At 34.7% G+C, this 24808-nt stretch overlaps 2 protein-coding genes across 2 annotated transcripts; one reads left to right on the top strand and one right to left on the bottom strand.

Moving 5' to 3' along the window:
• Positions 1-1848: 1848 nt before the first annotated feature.
• On the bottom strand, positions 1849-12435 carry LOC133294368 (ABC transporter C family member 3-like). The gene is made up of 10 exons (XM_061493022.1): positions 10057-12435; positions 9778-9864; positions 4397-5047; positions 4050-4214; positions 3619-3913; positions 3281-3495; positions 2764-3069; positions 2385-2448; positions 2057-2296; positions 1849-1967 (listed from the first exon to the last, which is right to left on the bottom strand). The coding sequence occupies exons 1-10, from the start codon at positions 12433-12435 to the stop codon at positions 1849-1851; spliced, it is 4521 nt and encodes a 1506-aa protein (XP_061349006.1).
• Positions 12436-22936: 10501 nt separating this feature from the next.
• On the top strand, positions 22937-24127 carry LOC133294367 (uncharacterized; the record flags this gene model as incomplete). The annotated part of the gene is made up of 2 exons (XM_061493021.1): positions 22937-22993; positions 23312-24127. Coding segments are annotated over exons 1-2 (873 nt in total), but the record flags the coding sequence as incomplete, so codon positions are not given.
• Positions 24128-24808: the final 681 nt, after the last annotated feature.

Raw genomic sequence — 24808 nt, 5'->3', positions numbered from 1 at the left:
AAGTCCATAATTCTACATGCAAAACAGTACCTGGCCCCAAATTCTTGCAGAAACTGATAATCCAAGCTCCGGACGGGTCACGAATAACACCACCACATCCTGATCTGTTCCCATTACCAGCTCTAGCCCCATCAACATTAAGTTTAACCCATCCTAACGGAGGACAAGACCAAGCTATCATCTTCTCTACATTGTTTCTTGGTTGAAGACCTGCTGCATGGAGAGTGGTAGTTGTATGCTTGACACAATTGCTATACCCCAAGCCTATACATGTCTATCTTGATAAGCTCTCAATACATTGTAAGTTACAACGGAAAGGAATTAATAATTCTGAGGTATTACAATTTGGAATAATACTTTTGGGGGTTACGGACATCCACGTGAATATATTATTCGTAACAAAATAACATTAGTTTGACAAGCCTTTCATCTTTTAACTTCTTTTCTTTTATAATATTCAGATTCGTCATTTAATTAATTCTCGAAAGTTAACTTCGTTGGAGTTATATATTATCTTATGTAGCGAAACATCGTCGGTGATAGTAAGAATCAATCCAATTAATGGTAATGTAAATGGAGCATGTAAGAAAACATTACATTAATTTAACAACTTAGAGATTTTTTGGAAAAAAAAAATTGATAGCTAAAATGTGAAAGCTAGGATGAATTGTTTTCGAACAGTATTTATAATTAATAGTTCATTAATCATACTTTTCATTAAAAAAAAAAATCACAATACTTTTTAGCAGTGTTATAAAAACCGAACCAACCCTATCGGTTCAATCGGTTGACCCATAAACCAAACCCCTAACTGGTTCGATTTAGGATGAACCAGTCTTGCATTTCACCCTATATAAAACTAGTGAATCGGATTCAACTAGTATTAAATCTGCGTCGATTTTTTAAAAACAAGTTTTCTGAAATTTTGAACAATTTTTTGAAAAATACCATTAATGAGATTCGTACCTAGACCATGTGAATTATAACTTATAGCACTTACTTCTAAACTCACTCTAAATATTAGCTAAAATGTTTCTAATATTATATTTATAATATTTTACTATGGGTAAATGATTTCTCAAGCAATAGAGATAAGTTATCTCCGATGAGCCCAAAACGACGTCGTTTTAGGACGGAAATCAAGATATTTTTGTAATTATAATATATTGTAGGGTTATATTAGTCTTTATCATTATAAATTTTTAATCTTATAACTTCAAAACGATGTCGTTTTGAGTTCACTGGAGATAACTTTATCTCCCTAGAGAAATACTTTTCCCTTTTATTATGTATATTTAATTCATGTTGAACTGATAATTCACTAGTTATGACCCATTAATTTAATATCTCGACCTAGTCGTTGATCGGTCCGAGTTTAATTTGTCAAATAAAATGAACCAACCACTATTAAAAAATTAAAATTGAAAAAAAAAGTGATCGCATCATGCATTAGGTAAATTTTGTAATTAACTTGTTATCCTATAACAACTTTAAGGAAGGGTGATATTATTAGTTTAAATAAAATTAAAAAATATATACAAAAAATGCAATGTGGCAATTATAGTGAAAGAACTTAGTACACATCCATTTAGCTGGGCGACGAGAGAACAATATTGGTGTGCGATTTATAATCTCTTTCAGAAATTTTCAAAAAAATTAGGATATTTATCCTGACTCTAATAAGATATCAGCGTCTATTCTCACCTAAATTTTTCTTCTACTTAAAAAAAGTACTCATCCTTATTTAGAGAGTAGCAATAGTAGATATCATATAAAATTACGAAGAACCCCCATTGGTTATCATTGTAATGTTCCCAACTTCTTGTCATCAAACAAGAAATAAAACTCTTATTTTAGTAGGTCAAAATTGGAATTGGACCTCGAGGTATACTCTGCAACAAGTTGAGCAAAAGATGAAAACTTGTCCTCTAGCAATCTAGCTGGGGAATCATACTCCTCAATAAGTCCTGCATCAATATCCAATGAAATCATATAAAATGAAACATAAATTAAATTGCAAGTTCAAAGAAGAATGTAATATAACAGCTTTTCTCACCTTGATTAAGTAGTAGAACCATATCACTATCAATAACAGAAGTTATTCTATGTGCAATGGTAATGACTGTGCAATCAGAGAAATGTTTCCTAAGAGTTTGCTGAATCAAATTATCTGTAGCTGTATCAACTGATGCAGTTGCTTCATCTAGCATCAAGATCTTACTCTTCTTAAGCAGCACCCTACCAAGACAAACCAACTGCCTCTGACCCATACTCCAATTCTCACCATTCTCACTAACTGCATCATCCATTTTGACATAACCCATAGATTCATTCCAAGAATATATGTAATGTATATTTATGTTCAAGAAGTTTGAAAGACAAACCTGCAGAATCTAGCTTTTCTTCTTTCCTTCTAACTTCATCTCCAAGTTGACACTTATCCAAGGCCTATATAAAAGAATGTGAAGGAGTTAAGGCAATACTAATTTGAGAAACAACCACAAGTTCAATATTTTGGATAGAACCTAGTCTGCGAGTAAAAAAAAAAAAAAAAAAGGAGGCAAATCCCGATATAGAAGGCTTCTCGACTTGATAGGGATAAAAGTCAATTGTACGCAGCCTTATATTTGCATTTTTGCAAAGAAGCTGATTCCCAGACTTTAACCCATGACCTTATGGTCACAATAAGTAATCTTACCACTGTTTCAAGGTTTGCCCTGATCATAACCTAATCTGTGTGTGCGACAAATAAAACAAACCTACCTCCCAAATTTGTTCATCCGTGTACTCTTCAAGGGGGTCTAGATTACTTCTCACAGTACCTTCGAACATGGTTGGATCCTGAGGGATAATGCTCAGTCTAGACCTCAAATCATGAAGTCCAATGGAACAGATGTCGATGCCATCAATCAAAATTCTCCCAACAGTAGGCTCAATGATTCGGAAAAGTGTTTGTATGAGAGTTGATTTACCACTTCCTGTTCTCCCAACAATTCCAGTTTTCAGTCCTCCAAGAAACGTGCATGTAAGGCCACGCAAAACAAGTGGCAAATGTGGAGCGTAACGCACCTTCATCATATGTATTGTATCATTATAAACGTAGCACAAAAACTAAGTACAAGCTATGCCATGAGTCCATGACATATCTTGCATACAAGGCACAAAAATTTTCTCTTTAGAAACTAACTTCCAATCATGATGGACAAGACCTTAGCTCAAGTTTTGGAAATCAACAACAAAACATAAGCTAAAAAAATGCAAACATAATAACTCCAACTACCTGCAAATTGTGAATATCAACCTTTCCACATGATGGCCATGAAGTATGTGGCTGGTTTTCCTCTACAATAAGAGGAGGTTCGCTAGGAATTGAAGTATACTGAAGTATTCTTTCTACTGATATAATTTTGGTCTCCATGTTGCAAAGTTCCCATATCATCCATCCTTGAACGATGTTCAGGTTAAGGCCATATGTTACAGCTAAACCAGCAACACCTTCAAAAACAAGAAGAGGGGTGGGAGGGGGGGGGGGGGGGATTATGTTCTATAGCACCATTACATGAACATACAAATTTTTTACTAGTAAAGATGCCAGAATTGAGTGTACTAGTTACGTACCTGAATCTATGACTCCATGTGGAATAGATATCAAGAATATCAAGCAAAAGGCAAATGTGACAGAAGACAACATATCTAAGCGGAAGCACAACCATTCCATAGCTCCAGCAATATTAAACTTGAGGCGAGAATATCCATCCATCAGTTTCATATTTGTTTGCTGAAATCTGGAAACCTGATCAAAGCTCCTGATGGTTGATGTGCCAGAAATTGCTTCAGCAAAGTGTTGAATGACGGGAGCCTTGCATACCCCAACTAAACGCGATAATTCCCGGGCTGATGGTATATAATATTGCTGCATAATTATAAGTTTGTAACATGTCATCTATTAACATAAAATAACATTGTAAATAATTTTTGCAAATGATATAGTAAAATGAACAAGTATGTGCTATCTTATCACTAAAGACAACATGGTGTTAATAAAATACCTGATACCAGATGCAGATTGCTGTCACAGGAATAAAGACAATGAAAACCTGCCATGCAACTTGAGACATGACCACTATAATTCCAAGGAGATGGATCATGGAGGAAGAAAATGATCCAGCTTGAAAAGGAATGTCTATATCCACTGCACTTTGGTCAGTTGAAGCCTGCAAAAGAACAGAAAAATGAAAATGTAAAAACAATGTCTTACTATAGACATTGAAAACAACTAACAAGACGAATGTGGCAGTCAACTAATCAATGGGACAACGATATTTAAGATTCATATAGCCTTTGCAAAATCAGAACCAAAAGAGAAAGAGAATGAGATATACACAGCTCCACATACCCTATTAAGGATTCTCCCACTTGGAGTTGCATCAAAAAATGACATTGGAGCACGGAAAATGCATAAATGCATTTTATTGAAAAGTAGAGTAGCTGTCTTATAACCAGCAGTGACAACAAGTGTTGCTCTGACAAGTACACACAGAGAACTTCCTATGGACAAAGCTATATAGACAACTATAAGCATACTTCCTCCTACAGGTGGCTCAACATCTGTTGAGATGGGAGTTGCCCAAGCCATCCAATAGTTGCTTCCAATTTGAAGAATCTGAAACAGAATTTCAGCCAGCAATATGAATGGTACAAGAGCTCCTCCATATGCTGTAGTGATATATTTCCAATAGACTGAAAACCCAACTTTGCCTTTCTCTCTTTCTTCTTCTTGGACAAGCTGGCCTTTTGGCTCACATTTGTTATCTGCTCCACCATTTTGCACATCTTCCTTTACTTCTTGTTCTTTAACACCATGAGAAATAAAGGCATGTACATTCTGTTGTGATGTACTTAGTTTATCAGATACTGGCCCTCCATCTAATGAATCAAGGGCAGACAAAGCTTCTCTATGAGCACCAACAAGATCCATAAAATCAGTTCCTGAATTAAGCAGATCATTATACTTCCCACATTGAGTAATGTTCCCATCTTTCATGACCTAAGAAGATGAGACAATTTGATAAGTGTTGAAAGGAAGTTTGTAAATTTAAATTACTGTTACAAAGTTGTTTTAAAATTACTGTTACAAAGTTGTTTATATTTTAAAACCACTGTGATCAGATTGAATAGGATAGAGTTGTTAGGATATTTTATTCAACAAGACACCTCCTCGTTCCCCATTACTGTTGTCCTTGATGATAACAACTATCCTCTTTGGTCCCAACTAATGGACATGAGGATCGGAGCTCGGAACAAGTCGGGATTTCTCACTGGAACCACAATGAAACCAGCAACCACTGATCCGACGTATGAATCCTGGATCACCGACAACAAGCGGGTGAAAAGTTGGTTGATCGACTCGATGACTCCTCAACTGATGCAACGCTTCATCCGCCTCGACTCCGCTCATGAAATCTGGGATGCGGCTCGCCGGACCTTTTATGATGGTTCAGATGAAACTTGCCTTTTCGAACTCAACCAACGCTCCTTCTCAACCAAGCAAAACGGTCGTCCTCTGTCTACATACTACAATGAACTCCTCTCCATATTTCAAGAAATTGATCACCGAATGACCTCCCCTGCCACCACCGTGAACGAAATACTTCAAACACACTCATCCCTGTCTCGTCTGCGTGTCCACATCTTCCTTAGTGGCCTGGACTCTGATTTCGACCAAGTCCGTGGTGAAATCCTTCGAAAAGATCCCAAATTGGATTTGGAAAACTCGTATGCATATGTTCGGCGAGAATATCAGCAACGTATTACCATGGGTCGTCCTTCACTCACATCAGATTCTTCGGCCCTACTGTCACAGGTTCCTCGACCTTCCCCTGTTCCTCCTAAATTTCGCAAAGAGGGTTCTTCTGGGAAAACCCTTGTTTGTTCACACTGTGGTGAATCTGGACATTCAAAGACTCGTTGCTATGAAATTGTTGGATATCCTGAGTGGTGGGATTTTAACAAGCGTCCTCGCAGAAAGGTACCATCCAAAGCCCTCCAGTCTTCCACCGAAGGTGAATCCTCTCCACACCCTCGTGCTAATGCTGTGTATGAAGGAATTTTAGGTAACTCTCTTACTCTTTCTGCTCACTCTCGGAATTCTTCATGGATAATTGACACTGGGGCGTCAGATCATATGATTCGTGATGCCTCCGCCTTACAAAATTGCTTTCCTTGCCCAACAACCACTATCACCACTGCTAATGGTGGTTCTGCTTCTGTTACTGGTCAGGGTACCGTTGTTCTTACCCCACACATTACTCTTCACTCTGTGCTTCTTGTTCCCTCTCTAGACTTTAATTTACTCTCAGTCAGTCGTCTTACCTCTCACATTAACTGTAATGTTATTTTTTATCCCACGTTTTGTGTCTTTCAGGACGTCCAGAACCAGGTGATTGGCTATGGTGTTAGACGAGGAAATCTCTACTTCTTGGACCTCTCTGTTGATGAACCAGATCCACATGGAAGAGCCTCTGTGACTACATCTCCAGGTTCTTCCCACTCTACTGCTTGGCTTTGGCATAGAAGACTCGGACATCTCTCCTTCAGTTATCTTAAAAGATTGCTTCCAAATTTATTTTCCAATTTTAATTCTTCTAAATTTCAATGCTCTGTTTGTGAAATGGCTAAAAGCCATCGAATTCCATTTTATCCAAGTATGAATAAAAGTTGCATTCCTTTTCAAGTTGTCCATTCTGATGTTTGGGGACCTGCTAAGGTCCCATCTTTCTCTCAAGCTTATTATTATGTATCTTTCATTGATGAGTGTACCCGTATGGTGTGGATTTCCTTACTCAAACATAAAAATGAAGTCTTCTCTGCCTTTAAAAAATTTCATAGCATGGTTCATACCCAATTCAACAGTACCATTCAAGTTCTTCAATCGGATAATGGCCTAGAATACAAGAATGGTTCCTTCTCTGAGTTCTTAACCTCCTGTGGTATTAAACATCAAACCTCCTGTACGTATACACCTCAACAAAATGGGTTGGCAGAACGGAAAAATAGACAACTCTTAGAAATAGTACGCGCTTCCCTTTTTGATATGAATGTACCTTCTCATTATTGGGGTGAGGCTGTTCTCTCCGCTGCATATTTGGTGAATCGTACTCCTTCTAGTGCCATCAATTTTCTCACCCCCCAACAAAAATTGGAGACTTTTTTCTCTATTCCCCATAAAATGAATCTTGAACCCCGAATATTTGGCTGCATTACTTATGTTCACATTCCCAAACCTCTTCGAAATAAACTTGATCCTTGTGCTCGAAAATGCATTTTTGTAGGCTATTCTGATCTCCAAAAAGGATACAGATGTTTTGATCCCAAGTCCCATAAAATGTTTGTCACCCTTGAAGTTTCCTTTAGAGAAACCGAACCCTTCTATTCAGGGGGAGCCCCTTCTTCTCCTTCTCAGGGGGAGATTCAGCATATTAGAGAAGGAGAATTCTGGTTATCATCCCATGTGACTCCTATTCCGGCACCCCCTCTTCCTACAAATCAAATTCCTCCTCAAGTTCCAATCTCTGAACCACCTGAAACAATCCATCATAGTACAGACCCTCCTTCACCGCATGAGATTCCACGTTTACCACACATAGCTGAGTCACCTGCAGAGGACAACACTGAAGCACAAGCAGAAACCACTACTGAGGTAAGTCCTATCCGTAATATAGAACTTTCAATTACTACTCCTAGCATCCCATCCCCACAAGTCAGAAGGTCAGATAGACCAACCAAAGGTATACCAAAACCTTTTTATGAAGCAGATCCAAAAGCAAAAGTCAAGTATCCCATAAGCAATTATGTTTCCTCTCACAAGCTATCCGGATCATATGCTCTAACACTCAATCAATTATCCACTGTATCTATTCCTGATAGTGTGCAGGAAGCGTTGGAGGACCCAAAATGGAAACAAGCAATGAACATCGAAATGGAAGCACTCCAAAAGAATGAAACATGGATGTTAACTTCCTTACCTAATGGCAAAAGAAAAATTGGATGCAAGTGGGTGTACACCGTAAAGCTCAAGGCAGATGGAAGTATTGATAGATACAAAGCGAGACTTGTGGCAAAAGGATATACACAAAAGTATGGGGTGGACTATCAAGACACATTTGCTCCCGTGGCTAAACTTAACACAATTCGGATCCTCATATCCATAGCAGCCAACAGAGACTGGCCCCTAAAACAATTTGACGTAAAAAATGCCTTCTTGAATGGTGATTTAGAAGAAGAGGTATACATGGAGGTTCCACCAGGAGTAAAGCTAGCACCTTCAAAAGATAATGTAGTCTGCAAATTGAAGAAGGCTTTGTATGGTCTCAAACAATCACCTAGGGCATGGTTTGGAAGGTTCACTGTGGCAATGAAGAAGTTTGGATATAAACAAAGTAACTCAGATCATACATTGTTCATAAAACATAACAATAGGAAGGTAGCTATACTCATTGTCTATGTGGATGATATGGTACTAACAGGGGATGATGTGGAAGAAATGAAGTTACTTGAAAAAAGATTAGCCTCTGAATTCGAAATGAAGGATCTAGGCCAATTAAAATACTTCCTTGGGATAGAAATTGCAAGATCCAAACAAGGCATATTTTTATCTCAAAGAAAGTACATCTTGGACCTCCTAGCCGAAACAGGAATGATGGCTTGTAAGCCAACTGATACACCAATTGAGATGAACCACTCACTGGCTATATACCCAAATCAGATTAAAGCAGACAAGGACAGATATCAAAGGTTAGTAGGGAAGTTAATTTATCTGTCACACACTAGACCTGATATTGCCTATTCAGTTAGTGTGGTAAGTAGGTTCATGCACTCTCCTAGTGAAGAACACATGAATGCAGTATATCGCATTCTCAGATACCTCAAGGGTTCACCAGGAAAAGGTCTTTTATACTCCAAAAAAGGTAATAAAACCAGCATAGAAGGGTACACTGATTCAGACTGGGCTGGAGATAAAACTACTAGGCAATCAACTTCAGGATACTTTACTTTTGTAGAAGGCAACCTAGTCACTTGGAAAAGCAAGAAACAAAAAGTGGTTGCAAGATCTAGTGCAGAGGCCGAATACAGAGGGATGGCTCAAGGTGTTTGTGAACTCCTATGGATTAAAAGCATTCTTATGGATCTGGGAATTATGTATGAAGAACCTATGAACTTATACTGTGACAATAAAGCTGCAATAGACATTGCCCACAACCCTGTACAACATGATAGAACAAAACATGTTGAAATAGATAGGCATTTCATTAAAGAAAAGTTGGATGGAAAGATTATTCAAACTCCCTATTTACGGTCTGAAGAACAGATTGCAGATGTACTAACTAAAGCCGTATCAGGAAGAGCCTTTGAAGAAATGACTAACAAGTTGGGCATGATTGACATACATGCACCAACTTGAGGGGGAGTGTTGAAAGGAAGTTTGTAAATTTAAATTACTGTTACAAAGTTGTTTTAAAATTACTGTTACAAAGTTGTTTATATTTTAAAACCACTGTGATCAGATTGAATAGGATAGAGTTGTTAGGATATTTTTCCTATTATTATTCAGAGAGTTGTTTTGTACACTTGTATATATACCTCATTAAAGAGGAAGATGATATATGAATGAAAAAGCATCATTATTCACCTGTATTGCATTCTGACAATAAGACAATTAGGAGATAAAACAAGCAAACTCTATTAGCATTTATGGCAATGACTATGAGAACTTCTCACCAAGATAAGGTCAGCAGCGGATAAGAACTCTACTTGATGAGTTACATAAACTACAGTCTTTGAACTTAAAAGGCCCAACAAGCATTCCTGCCATATAGATAAAATGAAAAGGCTCATATACTGAAATACTAATACAAGGGTCGTGTTATCAGAAGAACCACTTTTTCACAAGGGTTTATGAGAATGATGTGTAGTTCATAATACAAATAAAGAAATATAATAGGCTAATAGCACAGTCTATATTGCAAATAATTAAAAAGATAAATGAAAATGAACTACCTTAAAGAGATGAGATCCAGTATGAGCATCCACAGCGCTAAACGGATCATCAAATAGATATATATCAGCATCTTGGTATAGAGCACGAGCAATTTGTATTCTTTGTTTCTGTCCACCACTCAAAGTTATTCCCCTCTCTCCTATAATTGTCTGGTCTCCAAATGTCAAAATAGCTAGATCCTTCTTTAGGGAACATGCTTCAAGGACCTTCTCATACCTTTCCCTTTCCATATCCTTGCCAAACAATATATTATCCTCTATCTTGCTGCTTTGTATCCATGGTGACTGAGCTACATAGGCCTTTGTTCCACACACCTTCAGGATCCCAGATATCTTTGGTACTTCTCCCAATATACAAGAAAGTAAAGTAGACTTGCCTGATCCAACGGTACCACAAACAGCAACCCTCATGCCATTAAAAACTCTGACATTTATGTTTTTCAAAGTTATACTAGGAGAATCTAAATCCCAAGAAAAATTTCCATCAACTACTTCAATTGCTATATCAGAACTACCCTGTGGAAGCTTCTCAACAACATCGGACTGCATGTCATCAAGATGAAGGAAAGATGCAATCCTATCAAGAGAAACCTTTGTTTGTGCCATCATCGAAATTGTTTCTGGAAGATTATAAATGGGTTCTTGAAGAATCTGGAACGTAGCAAGTGCAGATAAGATCTTCCCTGATTCAAGAGGGATCCCTATAAGCATACATGTACCAAAAGCAACCACAGACACAAATGCTGGGGCACTCCAAAATACAAATATGATTATGGCTAATGTGTGTACATATTTTCTTAACCACCCTTGCTCAGTCTTCCTGTGTTCAGTTATCTTAGACAGAAACTTCATTTCCCATCCTTGCAGTTTAAGAATCCTCATGTTCCTTAAAATCTCAGATGTCGCCTTCATTCTCGTATCTTTGGACTCCATCAACTTGTTTTGAAACTTCTCTTGGATTGACCCCAAGGGAACATTCGCCAACATTATAATTACAGTTGCAACAAACGCAGAAGTTGAAGCCAGCCCAAGATTTTTATACAAAATCAACAAGGCTACTAAAACCTGCAGAACTACCATCCAAAGATCATGCATGTGCCAACTGAAGTCACAAACTCTTTCAGCATCAACAGTCATAAAATTGATTATCTCCCCAGTAGTGTGGCCCTGCTTGGATTGACATGAAAGGGTCAAGGCCTTATTATAGATGATTGTTACAAGCAATGCTTGCATTCGAATTCCAACTTGCTGCAACCTAAAGTACCAGTGCCTTCGCGTCAGGCACTCCACAAGCTTTGCCACAAAAAATGAAGACACCAAAACAAGGCCCTCATTTTCAAATTTCCTTTCCCCATTAAGGTATTGAACAAAACCATAAATAAGATACGGACCAACATAAGAAGCAAATATGTTTACCAATGCAAGGATAGCTGTCAAAAGAATCTCTTTCCATGCTGAGAATACTAATGATTTCACTAGCTTAAGTGTGGTCACTGTGTTAATTGCTCCACAATATGCCTCAAGTTTATCCCTGAATGTTGGAAAAGCACCATCTAAACTATCCCTTCTATCAAGTTGGGGAACATCATCGAGGTCTAAAGTCTTCTTCTTGCCAACAGCAATCAGAGGACCAATCCAAGAGAAAGTAAGAATGCTGAAAATTCCAGCATTAGAGTAAGGGGTAACAGTGTCAAAACCCTTGGTCTTTTTTTCCTCTGACATATTACTAACTTTTGAATTACCATTCAAAAGAGGTTCTTGAAGAGTTCTATCTCCTACTCCACCACCCTCATTTTTCACAAAAAAACTCAAGTAACAGAAGAATAAACCCACACAAGCAGAGAAAACATCAGAAACTAAGTACTGAATTGGCAGAGTTGCGTGCTTTTTATAGAGAACAAAGTCCACTATAAAGCAATAACTGGAAGCAAAGAGGTAGAAGGCGCACCAAGCTCTGAAGAAGAATGGAAACCTTCTTTCCTTTGAACAGAAGAGTTCCAAGTGCAAGCAAACACAAACAACACCCCAAGCAACCGCTTTGAGCGCCAAATCCAAAAGGGTCACAAGCTTTTCTTCTGACCAAATATTTCTATACCAACAGAAGAAATCAAACAAAAAGAGTAGAAGATTGAATGCTGAAACACCCAGAGAACAAAACAGAGTCTTTGCAAACAGGGTGTTCTTGATTTTCTCTTTGGAACTGTCTCTGACTTCAAATTTGAGCTTCTTCCACACCCATGACACTAAAAGCGCCAATAACAACAGTAGATGGAGGAAACCGGATAAGCCATGCAAGAAAATCGGATTCACTCTCAGGAAAAGAACCAGAAAACTAGTGGCAGAGTGTGTAAGAGAATGGAGTGAGAAGACTAACGACATAACGTACTTGAATAGTTGAATGAAAATTAAAAGAAGAAATTTGTGTTTGTTATGAAACCTTAAAAGGATTCTGGAAAATGGGGTTGTAGCTGAGTGAAGATTTATTTTTATTTTTTTGCTTATAAAGAATGTAGAGAAGGTTGTGGTCACAGAATGGAGACAAGAAGGCGAGAGAGAAGAGAGTCAAACACGGGATTTATGGGGAGGAGGTTACGTAACTCTGCGTGCATGAAAATGATGGTGAAGGAAAGAGCAGGAAAACGAGAGAACATGGAGGCTATATTTTCCAGGAAAAGGAACGAGCTTGGAAAGTGACAGACAGCTTACAGTGTGTATTCATGTTAAGGTGTGTCGTTTTAAAACATTTTCAATCTTAATGTGCATTAATTCCTGTTTTATTTGTTTCGTTTCATTTGATTCTGTATTTTTATTTCAATTATTTAATCTCTAGTTTATTTTTTTATTTTACTTCTTAAAGGTTGAGCATCTCTAGTTTAGTTTAATTAGTTTCATAAATCACTTAACTTTTAAATGTTATATTTCTTTATTTTTACGGAGTAGATTATATCTATAAATTTTTTATTTATAAATTCTTATAAAGTACGTTATGTGCTATGGATAGTACATGCTCAAATAATATATATTATCCATAATATATAATGTAATTTGTAAAATTTTATAAATAATGTTATCAAAAAAAAAAAAAAATTATAAATAAAAAATTTCTAAATATAATTATACTCTATTTTTATTAGGGAAAATTTCATTTTTATCCATTGTGGTTTTGTGATTTATCATTTGACCCCCTATGATTTTAAACTTATCACTTAGATCCATTGTACTTAAATAATTTATCATTTAACCTCTCGTGGTTTCAAACTTTCACTTAGACACCTTGTAATTAGAAAAAATTTCACTTAGACCAATTGTGGTTACAAAAATAAAAATTTTAAAAAATAAATATTTAAAATAGATGTTCTCTTATTTAGGGTTTAAAAAATAAAAATGAATTTTTAAAAAAATCACTTATTTTTATCAAGAAAATAAATTCAATTCAAATCAAATATTATTTTATTTTATCTATGTTTTACCCTATATCGTTATAAAATTATCTAAAGTTAATACATATTAAATTATCTTAAATAATATTTTTTTTAATTTCAAATATATTTAAAAATTAAGATAATTTATAAATTATTTTCTGAATAAATAACTTGAAATATTTTAAACCATAAATACATTACATGAGGATATAAAATAAAAAAGAGAGAAAAATTATTTTTAAAAATATTTATTTTTTAAATCATATGGGGTCTAAGTGAAAATTTGAAACCATAGGGAGTTAAATGACAAAATATTCCAGCACAGTGAGTTTAGCTGATAAGTTTAAAATCTCATGGGGTCAAATGATAAATCACAAAACTACAGTGAGTGAAAATAAAGTTTTTCCTTTTTATTATTATATATTTGATTCGGCACTGTGAACACATATGAGATATTATAGTTGTGACTCCTTATGGATCTAATCATAAACAAATATTATAAATAAGAGAATAATATTTTTTATATGGGTTCACTTTTTCTGCAGTTAGTGTAGATAAATTATCTGCAGTAAGCCCAGTACAATGTCGTTTTGAGGCGGAAATCATGGTGTTTTTGTAATTTTAATTTATTTCAGGGTTATTATAGTCTTTATAATTAAAATTTTCTAATCTTTCAATCCCAAAACGACGTCGTTTTGAAAATAAATGCAGATAATTTATCTGCATTAACTGCAGAAATACTTTTTTGTTCTTATATTATAGGAGATAAAATCTATTTCTTGTACACATATAAAAGTGTACCGGGCCATTTTTTTCCTCTCTCTTCTCTACATATGGGCCCATGCAATTTTAAATGTGTATTAAATAAAATTATCTTCTACAATATGAGAAACATTAATCATTATAAAATAAATGCAGAATGAAATCAACCAAAACAAAAAAATAAATGCAAAATAAAAATAAAATTGATCACATAAAGACTTACTCGTGAATCCTAAGGGACAATTGGTAAGCGAGTTATACCCAAGAAATGAATTTTTGGGTTTGAAATGTCTCTTATTAGAATATTAGGTGAAGTAATTTGGAGCTAGTGGCAAAAACATTCACATTCCATAGGGGATTAATCAATCCCCTTCAAATGGGTGGAAACATCCTTAGAAACCAAGAAAAAAAAAATTAAAAAAATTCACACTTGAACACTCTCCTCGAGTTGGGTAATGATTGTTAATCATTTTAAATTTCTAACCCACTCTTTAAATTTAATTTCTTGACAAGGCCTTAATTAGCACATCTATACTTGAAATCCAGTATTCAATTAACAAGATTTTAATCAATCTTTTCCTTTATCATGAATTGTCTATTAATTTTAATATACGGTTCTCTTATTATAATGGACGGGGTTCTTAACTATTTCTATTATTGCCATGTTATCATATAACACCTTCATTGGTTGCTGTATTCGACCCAAACTCAAATTATGATATAGCCAATAGGGTATTTATGAATTCTGAAAGGTTGAGGAGTTAAAGAATGCATTTATAGTTTTAGACCCGCCTGCGAATCCTATGGCAAAAATTCTGACTTTTATTTATGGTGAAAGGAATTTTCTTTTACATTACCATCGAATAATTTACATACTCACAACAAATCTTAATCTACATAAATTTGATGTTTATTATTTTTAGGTGGAAGGAAAGTTCTTCGACCAAAAGGATTTAAGAGTTTCTCAATCCATGGCTGGCTGTAAAAATAACCTATCATGTCTATATTTTACAGCATATATAGATCTAGAACAGAAGGAAACAAAAATGGAATTTATATCTGGATTACATAATTATTAATGAAATGGATTGAATTTTTTTGAAGATAGTAACAATTGGTGTGAATTTAATTATAATTTAATGTTAATATAAAAATAAAATAAAAAATTATTTCTAGTCCGTGTGAGATTGAGATATTATTTCATAAAATTGATATCTCATGCAGTTCAACGTATTTAAACCTACTAAATAAAGTGTTAAAACTGTACATCAAAATTTAACTCAATTTAAATTATATATTTTAATATGATGTTTGACTTCGCATTTTTTTCTAAAATTTTTAAAAAAATAAAAAATTGAAGTAAGATAATTATTACAAAAAGTATGATTGTAAATTTCATGTTATATTTTTAATAGTGCATCCAATTTCGAAGCATACTAATGGCTAAGATTGCAATTTTTTCTCTGTCTTTGCTAGAATATTTGTTCAGAAATTGTATTAGGTATGGTAGATTACTCACTTTCCACTGTGCTGGTTGTTAACGTCATTAATACCCTATCTGATCGGGAAAGGGGTCTAACCAAATGGCTCTAATGAAGACAGAATTTATGAGACTCATTTTGATACTACTTCTAAAAATGGTAATAACGCGTGAAGTTGTTTCAAGTAATATGAGCCACGCAATTGTGACTGTTTTGTTTTAGGCTTCAACACTATTATTTAGAATTAAGGGTTGATGTGGAACCATATTGAGCGACATGGGAGATCTAGTCTAATAACATCTCAGAAAGTTGAAAGATAAAGACGTAAAGAAACCCGTATATCGTTGTACACACAATTTCGAGAATGAAAAGCTACGTGTGCAGCAACATATGACTCACAAATCCTCTTAATAGCCAATAGCTAAATGATAAATACCAGATTCTAACCAAGTCTAGACATTATAATTTGAGAGGGGTTATATTGATAAATTTTTTCTTTTACAAATTTACAAACTACACTAAGGGTCTATTTGGTCTGATGGCCTGATAGATAAGCTTATATTATACGTTATGACATTTTTAGTTGTTTGGTGTGATCATCGTATAATATAAGCTTATACAGCACGATCTCTTTATACATTAAAATAATGTATAACTTAATCAGGCCTATGAGGGTAGAATTAGGTATGATAAGGAGTTGATGTATTAACCAATATAATTCTTGAGAATTAATATATTATTTTAATATTAATATATTAAAATAAAATAAAAATTCAATACATAAATTTTTAAAATATTGGAGATTTTTAATTTTATAAAAATTAATATATTTTTTGCACACACTAATCAACATATTTCTATAAAAATTAATATCATCTGATATATTTGGAAGAATTATAAAAATTCATTATGAAAATGTATTTTTGTCAAAAATATTTATTTTTATCCTATCTAGTATTATACAGTGCCTTACCAAATATTGGATGATATTATAGTATACAATATATTATCTTATACAATATCATACCAAATGCTGGATAGTATTAAAATTTAATCAGGCCTTATCTTATATTGTGTACCAAACATGTCCTAAGCATAACTATTCAAACTTCAATGACTGGTCAGACTTAGTGTAGTTTGTAAGTTTGTAAGGAAAAAAGTTTATAGTTCATCAAAAAGCTTGCCTGATATAATCATCAATGGACTAAACAAGAGCTCTACACCACATATCATTCCAAAATCTTAAGGCAATGAAAGTTTATGGATCTTTTCACTTATATAGATTTATGGATCTTTTTAATCTTGATATTAAGTTTATTGATCTTTTCATTTATATATTCATTGTTTAACTCATTAATTCCCGATGTGGGACTCTATCACTCACATTTGAATTTCCAACTCAAATTTGTCCACAATCATATATTTGCAAGTGAAAAACAATAGCTTGGTTGTTGATATATGATATGAAGAAAAAGCTTGGGTAAAAGATCACGATCCTCTCATTTTAGTGAAGAGCATGCCAACATCACACTCGTGTTTAGAATGTTTTAACGTGACAACGATCATTTTGCCATATTGTTCACAAATTTTTATCGAATTTCCATGCACCAGATTTTTTTTTGCCAAAATCCACGTCACCTAGTCCGCTACAATGCATAGCAAGTTATGCGTGCACACATGGCAGCCAGTTTGAGGCCAAGTAATTCGCTCTACAGTGCAACGACTTAGGCCACGTAGGCTTGCTAGTTTGCACAGTCTGTAAAAGCAGTCTGACTTGACATAAATCGCTGCATTGTGTTAGGTCAGACTATCATATACATTAAATCTGCAAAATTAAAAGTTGAAAATGAGCAATAATGAAAGCGAAAAAAATTAGTAAATGTAGTTAGTATGCCATACCTGTGACCATATATATATGGCCTCTGGGTTTAACACATCCGGGACCCCGGGAGAGATACTCTGCAATCGAGTCCACGCCGACAACTTAAGAAACAATGCACACCCACCCATATCTGAGCGTGCAATATCTATCACTCTAAAAAACTTACAATACAGGTGGGCAAGTACACTTGAACCCTAACTGAACGTGCCCGCCGGCTAAAAGTCATCCAGGAATAGTAAAAATTGAGCGGGAACAAAGCTGGAGCCAGTCTCCATGAAATTTTTTTTCCATAAGATCTGTATGATCAACGCGTGCGTGTACATAATGCGTTGTGCCTCAGTCCCAGCATGAGGAGCATAATGAACATATGCCTGGCGCAACCATCGAAGGCTCACCTGACCACCCTGCAAATCTGGGTCTGTAGCTGGCATAAGTCCCAGGTTTTGCAGTAGCAAATGCTGTCAATCATGTTGTCTAGCACGACTGGAAATAACTTCACCATCCGTGGGAAAACCCAACAGATGGTGTACATCCTCTAATGTGATCGTTATCTCACTATGCGCCATATGAAAAGTCTGGATCTCAGACTGCCAAAGCTCGACAAGCATGAAACTAAGAGCATGATCAATCTGAAACAGCAAAAAATGTGTGATGTTGTCAAATTATTACAATAAATCCATATGAACCAAATTAAGTCATAAATGAAATACGTACATCGTGGTTGCGTAGCCGCGCAACGTGGAAGAAACCAGCATGTCTCAAGTACTGCTCAATCTCGTGAGGTATGTGAAACAATCATGTGTTGCATCGTGTTTGACATTAAGCACCCGATCATTCGCACCATTCCACACATATGTGGAAATGTGCTTCTACTATAACCTCAGGAGAAAAGGGTCAATAGGGCTCGATGTAATGACACTACGAGGAGATCCTGGGGAGCCAGGAGGTGTAGGCTCATGTTCCTCGTGAGACGATAAACCAAGCGGAGAATCAAGCAGTGAATCATACGAGGAAGCCATGAATCTATGGTACAAAATAATACAAATAAATTAATCAAACTATTTATAAATAATAATACAGAGAAACACATAATTATATAAATTAACCTACGATTTTAAGTCTTCAAATAAATATAATCACCTTATTCTAATTAATTTAACAAAAATATGTCATCTATCCTATAATAAACAAAATTAACATAAATTATTTGAACCTAAATATTCAAATTTTATATCAAAAGGCTATTTATAATTTTAATTCAAAATATAAAATTACAAATACTAATTATCCTATAACAAATATTCATTATTATTTTTCGTTATCCTATAATAAATTATTTAAACCTAAATATTCATTATTTTTTTCAGTTGTAAATTCAAAATAATAAATATCATAGTTATTACTTATTCTAATTCAAATAAAAAAAATAAAAAAAGTCACCTATCCTAGGGTTTATTAATATATCATAATAATATTTAAATAAAAAATTATAGAAATTAACCTTTGTTGGAGAGAGAACTTGAGTTAGTTTAATAAAGACAGAGGGTGAGTGAGAGTGGGGGACCAACAATTGAGAGAGTGGGGGACCAGGGGGGACCGTTGCTATAGAGTGGAGTCTGCACATAAACTGCGTCACTTTGCAGTAGTTTTGCCCTGATTGTGACATGTGTCACCTATGCGTGCAAGAGGGAGGGCGATGTCTCGTCATCCGCTACATATTGTAGCGATTATGCCACGTAATCAGCTGCATTGCATAGTGTAGTAGTTTATGTCAGGTCATACTGCTTTAGTAGACTGCGCAAACTAGCACGTCTATGTGGCCTAAGTTGCTGCACTGTCTATGTGGCATAAGTTGCTGCACTGTAAAGCAGATTACGTGGCCTCAAACTGGCAGCCGTATGTGCACGCGTAACTCGCTATGCCTTGTAGCGGGTTAGATGACGTGGTATTTAGGAAAAAAAAAATTTAGTGAACAGCAATCGAGTAAATATTTGTGAACAGTGTGGCAGAATGTTCGTACATTGTCATTAGAAACTCATCTATAATCCACAAGACGCAATTGAATACTCATCTATAATCCATAAGGTGCATTTGGTTTTTCAAATGCACGCGGTACAGTTATCATCATAACTAAGTCTTCTATAGCGCATTAATGTTTCATCGTAAAACCAAAATTTTGAAGGGTGAGAACCCTCGTGATTCATATTCTATAAGGCAGAACAATTTTCCCACGTAACTCAGCATGTAGTCTTCAAAGCCATGTATTATTCACAGCTCATCTCCCTTCTCATAATTAAGTAGCCATCATCACATGCCAAATTCCGAAACGGAACCTATACGTACGCATAGCTATCATCACCACATGTCATACCAAACTGGTTCATTCACTTCCATCCTAAGTTTCCTAACATGCTGTCCACAATGATACCAAAGTTCTTTGGAGCATCCATGCTCCTTTCAGATCACTGCTAATAGCAGATCATCTCCTGTTTATTGGTTTATTATTTTTCAAACCTAATATGCAAGTTTATTGCACTTTATTCCTACAATAGATGATGTTTGGTAGGCATGTTCAGACGCAACTGAATTCACATATGAATTATACTTTATATTTAGTTTATTTTACAAATAAAATAAAACAGAACATATATTAAAAAAAATAAGTCATTTTGATTTCAATAAAAGGGATAAAATGAAATAAAAACACACAGAATAAAATAAAACACTCGATCTATTCTATGATATTCGCGCATCAAACGCTACCTTAAAAATTTTGTCGGCGATCTATCCAAGTCATCAAAAATCTCCAAAACTAAGAAATGGGACGACATTGCATCGATTTTATGAAGAAAATGTAAACATAGATTTATGTCATTTATGTTAGTTTTCATTGTATAAGAACATAACTGAATCATAGAAATTCATGTTTTCACATAAATATATTAAATTAGGAATATAAATCTTGGGAGGTTATATTTACCACTTTTTTTTATTTCCGCTTACCATCAATCTTGTTATTGTTAAATCAAAATCAAATCAAAAGTTACAAAATGATATCAAGTGAGTGTTATTGATTTTATTTTGATCCAATTATAACAAAATAATTATAAAAAAAAATATCGTAAATATAACATCCCTTATATTTATCCATACTGTAGAAATTTCTTTGATCTTTAAAACCTCCTTGATAGGTTTGAAGTGTAATTTTTATGGGCAGACCTTGATGGTGTTTTTACGTTTCCTATATCTTTTTGAAAAATAACACCTTTTGCTTTTTAATAATGACAAGTATATGAACAATTATCTTTTTTTGTAATTTCTTTCACCAATATTACATTTTTTCCCTTTTCATTAAATCAAATAAACATTTATTTTATACATGAGTTTTACGTTCTACCACTGTGCTCATGTCATAAAATTTTATTCTATGATTTGAAGATATATACACTTTAGTGTATAGATACAAAAGGTTTCATACATTGGTTTTATTATAAAATCATAGTAGAAATAAAGCCAGTAAGAATTTTGACGGTTCTACACTATCAAATTGGCATAGCTCATTCAATGTACCACTATATTAGTTCTTCTCCCCAATTAATATGGTACTTTAGTAGAAAATATATATCATGCTCAACAATAATGTCTTCATTAGAGAAAAATCATGTTTTTCAACATAATCACTCATACATGCATGTATACATAAATTAAAAATAGGACAACCTCAGACACAAATACATAAGTGAGCTCCGAGTGTCGACAATCAATACACAACACTAATAATCAACTTTCATTGTTGACTCGATGTTAGCTATAAATTATGATTATTTTAATGGCTTTATTTTTACAATATTTGAGTTGAAGGCTGGATATAAGTGCATGGTAATGGGCCAAATGAGTACCAATCAGCCCAATAAGGTAAAAGAGAGAGAAAGAGATAATTTGATAATTTACTATTCTCTTTTACTATTTTTACTGCAGTTAGAGAGCCATATGATCAACTCTTTGAAAGTGAGATCAAATCTGAACCATTGGATGGACAAAAATATGGATGGACAGCAATGCAATTTCTTGGAGCTCTTTAGTTTCTAGCTAAATAGGAGTCTGAGTCATTAGGGCCACATATAGAGAACTTTCGTTTTTTTTAGTTTTCAGTTTTATGTTTTGAATCTTTTGTAATCTTTTTCTTTGAATCTGAGTGTTGAGAAATTCCTTGAAAGCTGAATGCTTGTTCTTCAATTCTTGTACTCGAAGTGCATTGACAACGCACCTTCAAGGAAAGGAATCACGGATCTGCATGCGAGTTATTGTTTTCATACTACTGCAAGTTTTCTTCCTAGCTCTAGTTTAGGAACTTTGACTCTTGAAGAACCGGTTTATAAACTTTTACCTTGAGTTTTCTTTCATGAATGTTTGTGATGCAAGTTTCTTTACTTTTAGATTTGTAATATTTTTGAATATGGGTTTCTGATCTTTTCCTTTCTGGGATTCACGATGATTGGGTGATCTTTTATTTTTCTGAATACTGTGATGGTTTGCTTTAGATTCATTTGATTAGCAAGATTTTGATTTTAAGTCCAAGAACACCATGGGAATGGATCTTGGAGTAATTTTTGCATAATTGTGATTGGGAAATCAGGTTATGTCCCTTGTTAATTGAACCCTTGAGGTTAGGGATAACCCAAGGAGGTCTTTGATACAATTTTTAAAGATTTAGAAGACTTTGGGAAAAGATCCTTCTAAAGATTAAAATCTGGAACTGGGAAGTTTCAGATAAAATAGCCATAGTAATTCGAATTCTGATACTAAAGTGCCGTAGCAGTTATAAAACGCAGGAATGCGAAATTTTTCCTTCATCCATGATCAAAAGAATTCCAGAACCATATAATTGATACATTTGTGATTAGATATTCCTCTGTTAAATTTTGTTTAATACAAATCTGATAATTACCTTGTTTGATTTAGTCTTTTCTTAGTTTTAAAAGATTGATCACTTAATTTCAAGAAATTAGAAATAGGAATTAAAAAAGGAAAACTAAACAAACCGTTCCCTGAGAACGATAACTCTTTCTCTTGAGAAAAATACTACACAACAAAATGGCGCCGTTGCCGGGGAGCGGTGTTTGATTTAGTTTCTTTTTAAAATTCTGTCTTTTAGTTCTTGAATTGGTTTTCTTTCATTTTCATTTTTAATTTTTCTTGAACTTACATTTTCCTTGTAGATTTTGCAGATCAATAATTTTTTGCTGTGAAAACAGATTGATACACTTAGCATTCTGCCAAATCTAAAAAAAAAAAAAAAGTTTGGTTGTTAAACACTCTACAGGGGAATCACAATGGCATTGGCAGCTCAACTCGCAGCTTTGCGTAACACAATGAAGGATTTGGTCATGGTTATGGAAGAATCCAAGTAACCAGCCCCAGCTCCAATAGTTGCTACAACACCTATGTGCTCACTTTGCTATGGTGCTCATCTATTTGAAGAATGCCCCAACAACCTAACATCGGTTCTTTATATGGGAGGCTTCAACTACAATTACAACAACCACAACCAATTTGATCAGCAGGGATGGCTGAACCAAGGATGTAATTTTGCCCAAAATCAAGGCCAAAGTTACCAATACCAGCAGCCTTATCATGGATGGCAGCAGTCATTTGAACCGGATGAACCTTACTTACCTTGTTTTGTGCAGTCTTCTTTTGTTGAACAGCTAGAGCAACATGTTGCAGAAGCTCAACCTCCAAATGAGCAGTGGATGAATCAAATGCTAGAAAATCATGAAGTTATGCTTCAAGGTCATGGAGCTATCTTGAAGAGCCTTGAGATACAAATGGGGCAGATTGCTTCTGCCCTTAGTAGTAGACCTTTGGAGACACTACCAAGTGACACAGAAATACCTAAAAGGGATGGAAAAGAAGTGTGCAAAGCCCTCAACTTGAGGAATGGACAGCAAGTGGATAACTTTGTTACAACCCAACCATCAACCACTCAATCCTCACCTCAAGACAAAGATGATGAAGAGGAAAACATTGTTGAACCAGTAAGGGCAGCAATGAAATCAAATGAATTAGACAAGCCTATGCACAATATTGAGGCTCATCAACCTATATCAAAGGCAAGACAGATCCCTTCTCCTCAAAGACTCCAAGAGCAGCAACAGGAGCACTGTCTCTCCAACAATTTGTCAGCCAAGCTGGAAAATCCAGGTTCTTTTACAATAACTCCTCAAATAGCTGATAGGTCACTTGCACACCATGATGGAAAAATAGAGAACAAATCAGTGAAAGTTTATAGGTTTATTTTTCCAGCAAATTTCATAATAGTTGATTTTGAAGCTGACAAGGATATGCCTATTATATTGAATAGGCCATTCTTAGTTATGGAGAATGCTATAATTGATTTTAAAACAGGAGAACTAACCATGGGAGTTAATGAGGGAAAGATAACTTTTAATGTTTTAGAAGCCAAGAATTTCATTGATGAAGATTCTAATGATTGTTCTGTTATTTCTGTTTGGGATCATCTGGTTAATGATAATGTGTTTTTAAATAGTAAAAATACTAACTTAGGAGAAGGCAATTTCAATCATATAGAGTCTAAACCAGCCAACCCACTCTTGAAAGATTTGATTCAAAAGAAAATAATCAATTGGTTGGATACAGGACAAATTGTTCTGAATTTCAAGATAAGAATCAAATTGTTTCCATGCAAAATTCAATGGGTAAAGCATTATTGGAGCAGACATGTGAACAAAGAGAAGACTTTTATTTCTTTATTGGATGCTGGCTGAAACATTAAATAGGATTTAAGTAGTGGTTAGTTAGTTTGTTTGTTATGTTTTGTTTAAGTCTTCGTATTTTTATTTTTTTATTTTTTTACAAGTGTGTTTGTGTTTTAGTTCCACGAAGGAGTTTTGTTTGTGTTACCGTCCATGTGTAGTGTTGTCCTCTTTAAGCCAATGGAAATTTGTGTTGAGATAAAAAAAAAGGAGTTGACTGAAGACCTTAGTTAAGCTAGGCTTATAATGTGAGTGTGCATTTTAAGAGTGAGCGAGTTATTAAGTTTGGGGTAAGTAAATATTGAAAATAACAAGTCACTTGAAGGGAATAAGAATGTGCGCGTGGCTTGGTAATAATAAAAAAAGGAGAGTGAGAAGCTTGAGTTTATAACATTGATTGTTCACTTGAACCTTTGTTTGAGTGTTTGA

This window comes from Gastrolobium bilobum, unplaced genomic scaffold, assembly GCF_033153095.1.
Source record: "Gastrolobium bilobum isolate Gb01-03AN ecotype WA unplaced genomic scaffold, APGP_CSIRO_Gbil_v1 utg52539, whole genome shotgun sequence".
Classification (NCBI taxonomy): Eukaryota; Viridiplantae; Streptophyta; class Magnoliopsida; order Fabales; family Fabaceae; genus Gastrolobium; species Gastrolobium bilobum.
The sequence above is the reverse complement of the archived record's forward strand: the minus strand, read 5'-3'. Positions and strand labels throughout refer to the sequence as shown.